The sequence below is a fragment of the Gouania willdenowi genome, chromosome 14 (genome assembly GCF_900634775.1).
Source record: "Gouania willdenowi chromosome 14, fGouWil2.1, whole genome shotgun sequence".
NCBI classification, from domain to species: Eukaryota; Metazoa; Chordata; class Actinopteri; order Blenniiformes; family Gobiesocidae; genus Gouania; species Gouania willdenowi.
The window spans coordinates 16,415,950-16,429,201 of record NC_041057.1 but is presented as its reverse complement, the minus strand read 5'-3'; the positions used below and the strand labels follow the sequence as shown (position 1 = coordinate 16,429,201).

General features: G+C 38.9%; 1 protein-coding gene across 1 annotated transcript; it reads left to right on the top strand.

Annotated features, from left to right (window-relative positions):
* The first annotated feature begins 133 nt into the window (after positions 1-133).
* bckdk (branched chain ketoacid dehydrogenase kinase) lies at positions 134-11,127 on the top strand. The gene is made up of 10 exons (XM_028467383.1): positions 134-507; positions 4,492-4,560; positions 4,651-4,761; positions 6,230-6,277; positions 7,430-7,549; positions 8,751-8,849; positions 8,978-9,051; positions 9,378-9,506; positions 10,537-10,626; positions 10,708-11,127. The coding sequence occupies exons 1-10, from the start codon at positions 268-270 to the stop codon at positions 10,865-10,867; spliced, it is 1,140 nt and encodes a 379-aa protein (XP_028323184.1). The 5' UTR covers positions 134-267; the 3' UTR covers positions 10,868-11,127.
* The last annotated feature ends 2,125 nt before the right edge of the window (positions 11,128-13,252 follow it).

Genomic DNA, 13,252 nt, shown 5'->3' with positions numbered 1-13,252 from the left:
GCTAGTCAAGCACAACTCCTTGTAGCGGTGGGAGGAGAGACTGGGTGGTAATGCCGCTATACCCCGCCCCCACCCCCCGTCTTCTGATTGGCTGATGTGCACGACTCTACCCTCCTGACCAATAAGATGCAAAGCCCTGCTTGTATCCCCTCATACCGTATTCAGACACTTGTCTTTGTGCGCTGGTCCTCTGCGACCCTGATGGCCTCGTAGCAGCCGCAGTGTCAGGTGTGTGAACACGGCAACAGACCCAGGGTCCGTCTCCAGATGGCACTGGTGGGAATAGCGGTGGAGATGCTGAGCGGCGTCACCTGCAGAGCCAGGCCGAGGCTCGGCTGCCTCTTTCTGTCCTCCGCATCCAAAACAGTGGCGCCGCTGTCGGACACTGGGAGCCGCAGATTGCGCTCCACGTCCTCCATGCAGGGCTTCTCAGAGCTGGCCAGAGAGCGCTCCAAGACTGTCACCTCGTTTTACAACCAGTCCGCCATCGACACGTCCGCAGAGAAGGTGGGAGTGTGTGACTTTGAGGAAAAAACGGTGTTAATAAGTGTGACAGCCGAGCTAGCAGTTAGCATAGCTTTAGCTGCGTTCAGGGACACAGGATGGCGTGGGAGATAACCACTCCACTGCAAATAAACCTGTTAACCCCTTTAAAAATCATAGGTGTATCCTTAGATAGTTAGCACTGAAAACGTGTTATTATTGTCATTTTATATTTTCAGAATGTTGACAGCTTTTTTGGACTTCAATTATATAGTATTTCGTTTTTTGTTTTTAAGTTCAAGTCAATTAAGTTAAAATCTTACACTTATCTAGAAAACAGGTGATTTCAGTTCATTTTGTAAATATGTTACATTTAATGGTTCATAAGGACTTAATTGTTCAGGTTAATCACTCCAATAGGTTTAAAGTGTCTGTTCTCCTGGAGCCGTGAACGTAGCGCTGCAACGTTATTCTGGAACATTTTGTTTTGCTGAGCTAAGAACCCAACACTATCCATCGAGATGTGTTTTAAACACACAGTGGGTTGTTTACGTGAGTGTTAAACAGTCTATAAGTGTGGCGCAATGGAGATTGAGTTGTGGTCGGTGGTTGACCCAGTTAACGGTAGGCTAGCATAACAACCTGGCTCTGTGCCCAAGGTGATGAATAGTTGGCCTGCTACTGAATAATCTGTCAAGTAATCCAACGTTTTATTTTTTTTATATATATTTCTATAATACTCTTGTGCCTCTGGGATAATGAATGGGTGTGACATTAACTTGGATATTCGACATAAGGTGGATAAACTAAAATGCAGTTGTTTTCTGCAAAGTAACACAATTTGGCTTCAATAAACATTCACATAAATATAGTCACTGTCCAATATAAAGAGTGTGCTTCATAATTTAAACAGAGATATACTACATTCATTATGACCCCTCACCAAATGATTTGATTTTTTTTTTAAATTTTGAACATGAACACAACAGCAGTGTATTTACTACAATAAAAAATGATTAAAAAAATAATGGTAATTTAAAAAAAAAAAAAAGTTTACAAAATCCTGCATGTGAAGCCTGTACATGTTTGAAAAGGCGTAGGAGAAGTATAAGCTTATATGATTCTAACCCTTGTAATAATAACAAATCACTTTTGGCTCTAAAGTACAGATATAACAAAGATTTAAAAAAAAAAAAAAAAAAAAAAAAACTTTAGCTTTACTTCACTAAATGTAGCCCTCATAGAGTTATACATTTAAAAAATTTCCACGCCAAGAGCACTTGCTCATGCACCATGCAATCCCCCATGGCCTATGCAGTGAAAAATTCCTTGTGAGAACTATATATATATATATATATAGCCAGAACTGGGGATCCAATAGATAACCCGTTTAGCCACAAGGTTTGGGCTTGTCTTTATAATATTAATTAATTATAATATCTAAAAAGAAACACGCAGAGTTAGAGTGGTTGACTTGGCCCACAAATCTAAATCGAAGGGCACGTCCATGAGATATACTGGAAAAACAAGCATCTATCAGCTAACACATGGATGCCAGATACCACGGCAGCTTCAGAGGTTGAGTAGTAGCCACACCTTCATGAGAGAAGGTGATTTATTTTTACAGCTGGCTTGTAATGTGTTTGCAGGAGCGATTTTGCTGACCTTACTTTCACCTTTTCTTCCATACACAAAGTTGAAAGGCTTTATTAGACACACACAGTAACTTCTTGATTCGGTCTCTTCTTACTTGAGCAAAACAAGGCTGTGGCTGTGTTTCTTCACAGTAAAATGAGGAATGAAATTAAGGAATTAACAGTTTCATATTGAGTTCATGCACAGACTAGTATGTAATTAAATGTGTTGAAGATATTTGAATGCAGAAATTCAGGTAAAATATGTCATATTACATAGTGGTGGTGCATTTAGGTACACTACTGTTCACTGTCTTTCTGCACGTTGTGAGCTGTTGCACAGGGCAGACAGCTGCAGCGTATTATACGACTGGTTTGTGTGACAAAGGTGTGCATGCTAAATTCTATTTATACTTTACATTACTTTGAGGTTATGTAACCGATGTAAAGCAGAAGGTCACTTTGTTGTTATTTATACACACCGTTGTCTCTTAACTAGGATTATTGGTTGCTGTTTTATTGGAAAACCAGACACATTTTTTAGATTAGACTTTGACAAAAACATCTGAAGAACAGATCAGACAAATTATTATTATTTGAACCGGAATTATGGAAAGACAAAACTATGTATATGGTTCTAAAGCACCAACACCTTAATAGTGACACATGGTGGTGATTGTGTAGTGTAAGGACATGGCCATCAATGACTATAAAACAGTTGGTTCTCTGATATCTTTTCATGTTAAGCTTTATGGTGCAGACGGGCATATATAAAGGAGTGGAATTAGTTTAATGGCCTTCAAGTCAATCACTTGACCTGAATCAATGAAAGTGTCCCTTTCATTGGTTGTAGAGCACGTGGGTCGAGCCTTTCTTTTTCCCTTTTGCTTATTTAGAAAGGGACCATACGTGTTAATGAGCATTAATAATAATGCGTTGGATTTTATATGGCACTTTATCATAGACACTCAAAGTGCTTTACAGAATTAAGGGATTATTCTTTCACTCCACACTTAGTGGTGGTAAGCTACTATTGTAGCCACAGCTGCCCTGGGACAGATTGACGGAAGCAAGGCTGCCATAGTGCACCATCGGCCCCTCCTACCACCACCACCAACATACTCACACACTATATTCATACTAGACAATGTGGGTGAAGTGTCTTGCCCAAGGACATAATGCCAGATACTTCTGTCCCCCACTGTGGAACCTTGAATTCTCAGTGGTCTCCCATCCAACTGCCCAGACCTGTTTAGCTTCCGAGATCTTAACGAGATCGGGCAATGACAGGCTGGTATGGCCACATGCCATAAAAAGCATTAAAATCATACTAAACCTAAAAAAATAGCAGAAACGCACACATTCGGAGGATCACAAACAACAGCAAAGTCAACACAACACAGGACAGGAGTGATTTATCACCACAAGCTCACTCATCAATTTACAATTCAATTTACAATTACTTTTGTATTATAGTTGGCAAGAAATAAAGTAATACATTTCATAATGTAATTTTTCCTTAAACGAATGTATACGGTGCTACAGTACAGTGTACTGTCCTGAAAATAAACTAATACATTGCACATATCCTAAAGTGCTGTGTGTATTGTACATAGATCCTGAGGTGCTATATGTTTTGTACGTACCCTAAGGTGATGTATGTACTGCATGTATACCCTAAAGTGCTGGGTTGAGTTCTTGTGAGTTGCGCTCATAGGTTTGTGTTGATCTAAACCACTCCTTTAAATGACTTTTCAATGTTAGAACGTTTACAGCAAGAAAGTCTTGGGTTCAAGCCCCTGGGTGGACACTCATGTCAAGTTTCTTTCCCTACCTTCTTCCTGGATCTTTTCATTGAACAGCTCCCACGACAGATGACAAGAGTAGTATATAATTTCAATGTTTATTCTAGTTACAGTCACAATTAAAGTTTTAGCAGACTAAGTCTGTATCTCTGTCTGTGTCTGCGTCTCTCTCTGTATCTGTTCAAAAGTAAAAAACAACAAAACAAAACACAGTTATATCCTGAGATGATCTGGCTGGTACAAACGTGATCGAGCCATATATCTCAGGGCAGTCTAGCTCTCTGCAGGGTAAAATTTTTTGGAAAAAAGTGTGGGATCCTTGTCTCTGTGTCAGAGTCTACGAAACAGACAGAAAAATAGCGAAATAATATTTTACTTAGGTCCATCCTGTGTGTAGTTTGCATGTTCTCCCTGTGCTTGTGAGTTTTGGAGTCTCTAAATTGCCTGTAAGAGTGAACCAGCAGACCGTACAGGTGTCTGGAAGAAAAATAAATGACTGAATATTGTTTTTAAATGACATGTTTATGAAGCTTCCTTTGTAAGTGATGGATTCTACATGTTCTCTTCAGGCATCCGTCCGACTGACGTTAGCGACCCTGTTGTATTCTGGGAAGTCCCCCGATGGACACCACGTCCTGGTAAGAGTCCAAGCGACATTCCGCTATCTAACTGATGGGCTGATGAATGAGGCTGCTCTTTATTCACCTGGTGTTTCTCCATGATCTCAGAGCAGTGCCAGATACCTGCACAAGGAGCTGCCTGTAAGGATCGCTCATCGTATCAAAGGCTTCCGCAGTCTGCCGTTCATCATCGGGTGCAACCCCACCATTCTGCAAGTGGTAAGGACGGCCCTGATCTGATGTTGGCTTGGGGCTGGGCGATATGGACCAAAATACATATCTCAATATATATATGCTGTATATATATTTTAATCCCAATAATTTTAAATCAAATGAAATCTGACCAAAAAAAAACAATTCAAGGTTAAATTTCCTGATGCAAAATGCCACACAGGCACATTTATTAACAAACCGTTGTACAAAATGTACCACTTGTGGCTTTTTCTACTAGAAGGAACAGCATGTGAGTGAGTTATATAGTGTGGCTTATCTTGGGCAGTGGTTCCCAAACAGGGGTACGTGTACCCCTGGGGTACAGGAACTCATTGCAGGGGGTACTCGGAAAGATTTAATTAATTTTAAAAAGGAAATGTTCTGAGTTCATCAAATTTATTCTCGATGTTCTTTGTGCAATCAAAAATACCAAATCTATGTTTTACTACTGCTTGGAAAAGGGCTTTAGTTGAAGTTAAAATCATCACTTTCTCCCAATGTCAAGTTTTCTTTGCAACAATGAAGATAGGGTTGCTTCATGTATTCATCTGTATGTACAACAGTCCGCATTGTTTGACCCGCTGTGTGCAGCTGCCCATTAATGCAAGATAATATCAGTCCCCGGGAGGATTGTTTCTTGTTTTTTACTCCACAAAGTCCTACGGCAGCCAAACATCCAAAAGATGAGATTTAGTTATAGAGTTTATTTAAATGGATCTTGAATTTAATATATTGTGTATGAATCTCAAGCTTTCTTTGTTAACTGTGTGAACTCTTTTCATGGTACAGTTGTTTAAAAAGTGCTGACAGTGGCTAAAACATCAATGCTCAGTGAGTTTAAAGTGTTGTTTCAACAGAAATCACTGTACCAAGAGCATGTGGGCAGCGGTCGGTTCAGTGATATCTAATGATGATGGAGAGCGACTTTTCATGCTATATTAACATGTTCCCTAAAAGGAATCTTTCCGTGAATTCCTGGTGGTTGTCACTTCTTGGAAGCACTTTGCTGTTGAACGCTTCAGACTAACAGCGTTGTATGTGAACATGGGAATGTAAACAATTACAACCTGCTTTATTAAGAATTATCCCCATTGACCTTCAGGGTGTGAAGGTTCCTGTTGCCTTAGATAGTGTGTTCCCTCGATTCTCGCTGTTTAGTCTCGTCTTGCTTTTCACCCAGAGCTCTAGGGCGTCTTGTTGAGGATGAACTTTCACCCAGATTCCTTTCCTCCCTCACTCTACGGTGTTCCTCCGTGTGTCGATTACATAAAGTCGAGCTCCTCGTGTAGAAGTAGGTCAATACTCATAGATCTACTGTGAATTCCACTGAGGCTTTGTCCTGTGAACTGTGGGGCCCTGCCTGGGTGTCAGCACTGTGGTTTTTGTTCCATTCTTTGTTCTTCAGTGGATTATTCTCAGGTTGTTCACAGAATAAGTCTAATGTTAGGATGTGCTTTGTTCTTTCTTCTGACAGCATGAACTGTACATCAGAGCCTACCACATGCTTGTTGACTTTCCTCAGGTGAGTGTGTGTCTTGCATACGTGCACAGAGAGGCGTATAAATGCACACACACTGAACCCAAGTGCACACCTTCTTCATTTTGGACAAAGGAGTTTAATCAGGGTATGAAATTATGAAAATATTATGGGGCAATTTTGGCCCCTGTAGTCTAAATAATGGGGGAATTTTTTTAAATGATTGGGGGCCACCTTTGATACTTTTATAGATTAAAATGCACAGTAGCACACCCTTTCTTTTTCAAAGTTTGTAAGTATACAGTAGCCATCACAGAAAGAAGACAGATGTAGGGAAACTATTGGTTTATTTAGCTCTGTAAATATTACACAAAACAAAACCTTAAAAACAGCAATGCAAACAGAAGTACAAAATAAGTTTTATAGACTTACAGTCTCTACAGACGCTAAAATTAAGATAAGTTGTTGACAAAAAACTTGGGGGCAATTTTGGCCTGTGGAACAAGGTTTCTGGTGGGAGTCTTAGCTAAATTGAATGCCAAAAAGCCCGTGACCATGGCTAATTTCCGATCCTGAGTTCAATGCATCATCTTAATAGTTTTTGATTTTAGACCAGTACGAGACAGGAACAGATTTTCTGCCCTAGTTTCTACGTGGGCTGCAGATGTACTCACACCACTCTGTTAAATGCATTTTCCCCCTTTGTTATTATTTAAAATAAACATTTAAAGTGCTTTTTACACATTGGATGACCTCTAAAGAGGCTTTATACATGTACATTTTAATGCCACTATTGATTAAAATTATATAACTAATGCTTTCCTTTCAGAATAAAATGTTGACAACCCACTGATAATGGCACCATAGGCTGTATAAAAAGCACTAAAGCAGAGATGATGCGCTTTCAGTTGCTTCATCACTCAAAAAAGAAAAGAAACACAGCATACAATTTTTCCTCGGTAAGAATGTCCTTAACATCAAAGTGGAATCCTGAGTTATCATCAGAGAAGTTTAAATAAATTCCTATTTAGTTTTAAATAGTTATTCAGAAAAAAAATATTTATCCTTATGTGTTTATTTAACTGACTGTTCTACTACTCCACTACAGAGGTTTGCAGAATGCGAAACATTTTCATAACTAAAATGTTAACAATGTACAATGCATGAAAGTAGTGAAGTGATGATGTGTTACTACAGATAAAGGATCAGGAAGACGAGGCTCGCTTCTGTAAGATGGTGCAGCAGCTGCTGGACGACCACAAAGACGTGGTGACCATGTTAGCCCAGGGCTTCAGGGAGTGTCGCCGACACATCCAGGTATGCTACGCTGCACGCCAAGTTAACACCATGAGAGCGGAAGTTAATCTGCAAACTGCTCTTTTTTTTTTCTTTTTTTTTCGGCCATTTTATGTTTTGGGTCCTCTTTGTAAATCCCACCTGTCATTTCGTGTGTGCTTAGTGAAATCCTTAAATCTTTGCAAACACGCTTATTATAGATAATTACGTTAACTGTTGTTCTTTATTTTCTATTTCCATACTGCAGAAGAGCACTGAAATATCGCAAGGCTACATGTGAGATTTGACATGTTGCTAGTCGGGCTGCTCGATTTTAGAAAAAAAATTAATCACGATCATTTTAGTCATAATCGAAATCACAATTATTCAAATGGTTATTTGTCAACCAAATAGTTTAGTTTTTATTTTTTGTAAAATATTTTCTTTAAACATAGATCGAATCCTTCCACAAAACAAAAAATATTTAAAAAATAAATAAATATTAATTAAAATATTAATCATGTATTTTCCCATTTGTATACAAATGTAGTGCATTATCTGTAACTGAACTGCTACAGGCACCTTTAAATTGCCACAGAACTGTAGCATTTGAAGAACAAAAAATAATTTCAAGGGAACTGCAAATTGTGAATTCAAATATGTTCACTGTAGTATTAAATACTGTTGCACAGCTTTACTTTCTAGACATTGGACCACCTGTTTTACAGTCGAAAATTTTTGTGGGAATGCATAATATTCTCCCAAAACATTTAGGGGAGGGTTTAGTCCGAGTCATTTAGATATTTCTCCTACAGTCAGTCATTTTGTGAGATTTTGCTTTGGTTTTGACAATTGTGTCTTAATACTTATCTGTTTATGAGAAAAATGATTAAGTGATATTCTTCTAAAACATACATGTGAGGATACATTTATGTCTTGCAATTTCCGCTTGATTTTGTTGAAAAAAGAAACAAAAATTAACACCAATATTTCCATTCCCATATTAATAGATGAATTCTGTGACTATTAACCGTTTTCTGTGATTATGGAAAACCGGCGGCCCCTTCCCTGTAAAAACATTGGCTGAAAGACTGTTGTCATCATCTCAGGCCATGTTGGCTGATCTAAGTCTGTACTGTTGCATTTTTCTTGTTCTTTCCACTTCGAGTCTTTAACTACAGTATGTTGTAAACTCAACTAAGTGTCAGGATAAAGGTGCCAACATTGTTCCTTGTCTTTGTAGGATGAGATGATCATCCGCAACTTTTTGGATACGACGCTGTGCTCTCGTCTAGGAATCCGGATGCTGGCCACTCACCATCTGGCTCATCATGAAGAAAACGTAAGTCAGGAGTGTGTGGTGATAGAGTGCTGTGTGTGGGATCACAGGATTTGTTTAACCCTGCTTATTCTCAACAAATGGGAACAATGGAATGTTTAAAATGTGTATTCCTCTTCTTCTTCTTTCAGCCTGAGTTTGTGGGAATCATAAGCAGACGACTTTCACCTAAAAAAGTGATTGAGAAGTGGGTGGACTTTGCCAGGTCAGTGTTTGTTTACTGCTTTTCAATGACTCTAGGTGATTAACTCTCAGAAACAGATACAAGTCTCTGTAAGACTCAACAATCCATCATGTTTGTGTAAATGCATTTACCAACCACTTTATTTTGTACGCCCTGTAAGTAAGTCACATGACATTTCTAACCAAGCATTACAGTGGAGAGGAAGGTGATTATTGTTCCACGCAGGCTTTGCTGAGTATTAAAGTAACTAACTTGGATTCAAACCCTCAACCACCACCAGGTTTTTACAGAGAAAGGGGCAGGTGTATTTCCTATAAACAAAATGCTGCCATGCTTGTGTCCCACAGGCGTCTCTGTGAACACCAGTATGGGAACTCCCCGAGGGTGAGGATCAACGGACACGTGGCGGCTCGCTTCCCGTTCATCCCTCTGCCTCTGGACTACATCCTACCAGAGCTCCTCAAGAATGCCATGAGGTACAAATTGCCAACAAATTTTCAGTGCAGAGCTGTGTCACGTTTACAATCAAGGGGATCACTGGGAAAGCCGTTCTAAATAAAAATGCATCCAACGTTTGCATATCCAACACGGCAGCATTTCATTACAATCAAACCGTAATCATTTCTCCTACATTTGTAGGAGAAATGAAAAATAGAGGTGGAGTGGAGGTGTTTTTATGTTTTACTTCTAGTAAAAGATCAGAAGGGGACCAGTACAATTTTCCCAAGCAACCATCCATCAAATTTAGCTAAAATCAGACGCGACGTCCGTATTTAAGGTTACTTTAACATGATTCTAACTTTAATTGAACAAGCTGAATAACCTTATGTTTACCTCTTTAACTTATTCATCAGCCACGTTTACATGAGAGCTTTAATTCAGAATAAAATCCTCTATAAACTGACCTTGAAGCATAAACATGCAAATATTCACACAGAGTTATTACACACACAGACATCAGCAAACGAAACAGGCTTCCTTGGGCGACATGAAGACTGCACCAGGACACAGAGCTTCACTAATGATGTGCGGGTTGTCATAAAGTTCTTCTTTCACTCAAAATCCTGTAGAGTGGAGGGAGAATGCATTAACCGCTGGCTTAGATTGGCAAAAGTACGATCTTCTGCCTTTTTTCTCCGCTGCTCTATCTCCTTCTCCTGCTCAACTGACGAAAGTTAAACCGTATGTTATTGTGGAGCTGCTGCTTCAAAACTACAATCAAAATCAAAGTGAAAACAGTTCTTATGTTGTTTTTCTCGAAAGACGTGATGCGTCACATGGCCCCCTGTCGAATCAGAACCCTTCCCAAACCCCAGACCTAAAACGGAATTGAATTAAGTAAAAAAAAAATAATAATAATTTTTTCACGTAAACCTCAATTTTGAATTAGACGAAACCAAACACTTTAATTCTGGATAATGTAATTTGGAATAATTAATTCAAAAGTTTAAAAGAAACATGTTACCGTGGCCATTGTTTACATTTCCCATAATTTCTCCTCCTCAGAGCAACCATGGAAAGCCATCTAGAAACTCCCTACAACGTGCCTGATGTGATCGTGACCATCGCCAACAACGACATCGACTTTGTCATCAGGTAATGACACAATCCAAGCTGTTTCGACTGTACTAGATAATAAAAGGTTCAGATCACATGACGTGGATTGACCTGTTGTAGGATCTCCGACCGCGGTGGAGGAATCCCTCACAGTATCATTGATAAAGTGATGGACTATCACTTCAGCACAGCTGAGGAAAGCGCTCAGGACCCTCGCATGAGCAACCTTTTTGACAACATTACCAACAGTGGGAACCACTCCAGCCCCATGCATGGGTGAGACGCAGATCAAACCTCTTTTTCTCACAGGGAGTCCACGACGTCTGAACCAGTGATTTTAGGTACAATAGAAGAAATAATTAAGTTCTACTGGTAACTAGGGTTGGGTATTGGTTGGGTTTTATCCAACACCGGTGCCTACTCTGTATTTTTTAAACGGTACTTAAACCAGTACTTTAATAAAAATTAAACCGCATACACTTTGTCAAAATACAATACCCTTTATTTTCAGGGCCAAATTAAATACAATATTACCCTAAATAATATATATACAAGTAACATATGGAAATAATAAATAAACAAAAACATTTTAATAATATCCAATAAAACAATATTATATTAAACTATATAATACTGGAGAGGAATATTGTTATCATGATTTTATTTGTCAATAATCATTAATAGCCACTGTAAAAAAAAAAAAAAAAAAAAAAGTAACTATTTAAATTTTTTTTTTTTTTAAAGATATAGGGAGTATGTGGCTCCTGAGCTGCAGGTTGCATTAAACCCCTGAGCGAGCCAATCTGTTGCATTACTGTGTGAATGCAAAACTCTGCCTTTTAAACCTGGTGTTAAATCTTAAGTTTAACATTTTGTGTACAAACACAACTTGTTATGAGCTTAACAATAAACACAAAGTCAGCGTACACTGAGTTGAAGTATAGACATATCTCGTATTTTAGTATTTGCTAAGAGGAAAGGCTGCTGTCAACATCTGTGATGATGTCCGCCACACCAGCAGCGCTGGGAATGGGACACTTAATTTTGTACGGGGAGAACGACACTGGCTGCTTCTTGCTCCAGGTAAACTTCATATTGTCTTTTATCCTCTCGCTATCAGTTATGAGCAACGGGTGCCCTGAATCGGTTGAGTAGCGGCACTGACGTCACGTCCAACAACCGGGGGTTGGCGGGGCACCGAAATGTTCGTTCTTATTCGGTCTGGTTACTACCGTTTACCTCGGAACCGGTTCGATATCGGTACCGCGTTTCGTCACCCAACCCAACTGGTAACTGGTCACAATATTTACATTCAACAAAGCTCCCATTTAAGGGAAAGAAAGCTGCAACAGAAGCAGATTCCTGGGTGGAGCCAATCTGCCCAGACCAGTTATGATTTAAAAAAAAAACAAAAACATGAGATTAGTTGAAATATCACATGCTTGTCAGATCAGGAACTGAACTTCATGAACCGTGTGATCCAAAGGCAGGAAACCTGTGAGTGAGAGCAGGAGAGTCCCTGACTCAGCACCAATTAGCAGAGAACAGCTTCTCTTTTTTTCAACTTTGACTTTTCCCAGTTTGCGTTCACATTGCACTTTAGGAAGTGATTCCAACTGACAGGAAATCCCTGTAAGTTTTCCTTATTTTGTGCTGTAACTCAAATTGTAGAGTGAACAAGAGAAGGAGAAGTGACCGCCTGACTTTCCGTTTTCATCCAGACTGCTTTGTTTTCTTTGATTGTCTCCAGACTCTGGCGACATGTTTACATCCAGGCCAAACAAGTCATGTTTTCTGTGGAATGGAATCATAAAGCTGTTAAAGCGAGCCAGGATTCACTAGCGAGAAGGAACAGATTGATAGGAAGATTGGCAGTTATTTCAACAGCCTCAATCTATAGGATGTATAGGATTGATAATATGCTCCTGTACTAGAGCAGTGGTTCCCAAACTTTTCACAGTCCCGTTCCTATTCAGACATATCACGTGAAGCCATGTACCCCCTACTCGTAATGATGTAATGTCATACACAGTGTAGCCCTACAGTGAAATTTGTCTTGGAATTTTACCTACCTGCTATAATATATCATCAAAAAATACATTATTAATATGTACACAGACAATAAAACATCTTATTCAGATTTATTACTTTAATGAAAATGCAAATAGGCTAATTATTTATATAAGAGATGTAGCGATTCATGATACTTGTCTTGGGGAAGCCAAAATGCTTCCACACTTCTGATTTAAAACACGGTGATACGTCCTGAATTTCAAATTCTACATAGACAGCGCCCTCTGCTGTAAAAAAATGAAATATAATAATAATTATTATTATTATTTTTTAAGTACTGCGATTCAATTTCAGAGTATCGATGTGAACCATGACAACTTTGAATCAATTTTTAACTGCCTCACGATTAATCCTTACATCCCTAATTTTCAGTGAGAAACAATCTATTTTTTTTGGTAAATGATATCTACCAAACATTTGTTGATTGACCATATATGAGTTATACAACATATTCATCAGCCGAAAACTGTGAAATACAACTTGCAACAACTTTAATGAGAAGGTTGAGGATGCACAGAACTCTGAAATGTTTGGCTGAATATGAGAGAGTCTGTGTCCTACATCTTTCTCCACACAAAGTCGTATTCTATAT

Bases quoted from the DNA above. Each gene is read 5' to 3' on its own strand.
- bckdk (XM_028467383.1), top strand. From the start codon at position 268: ATGGCACTGGTGGGAATAGCGGTGGAGATGCTGAGCGGCGTCACCTGC. The intron at 4,561-4,650 runs GTAAGAGTCCAA...CCATGATCTCAG, and splicing joins CCGATGGACACCACGTCCTG to AGCAGTGCCAGATACCTGCA. The intron at 4,762-6,229 runs GTAAGGACGGCC...TTCTTCTGACAG, and splicing joins ACCCCACCATTCTGCAAGTG to CATGAACTGTACATCAGAGC.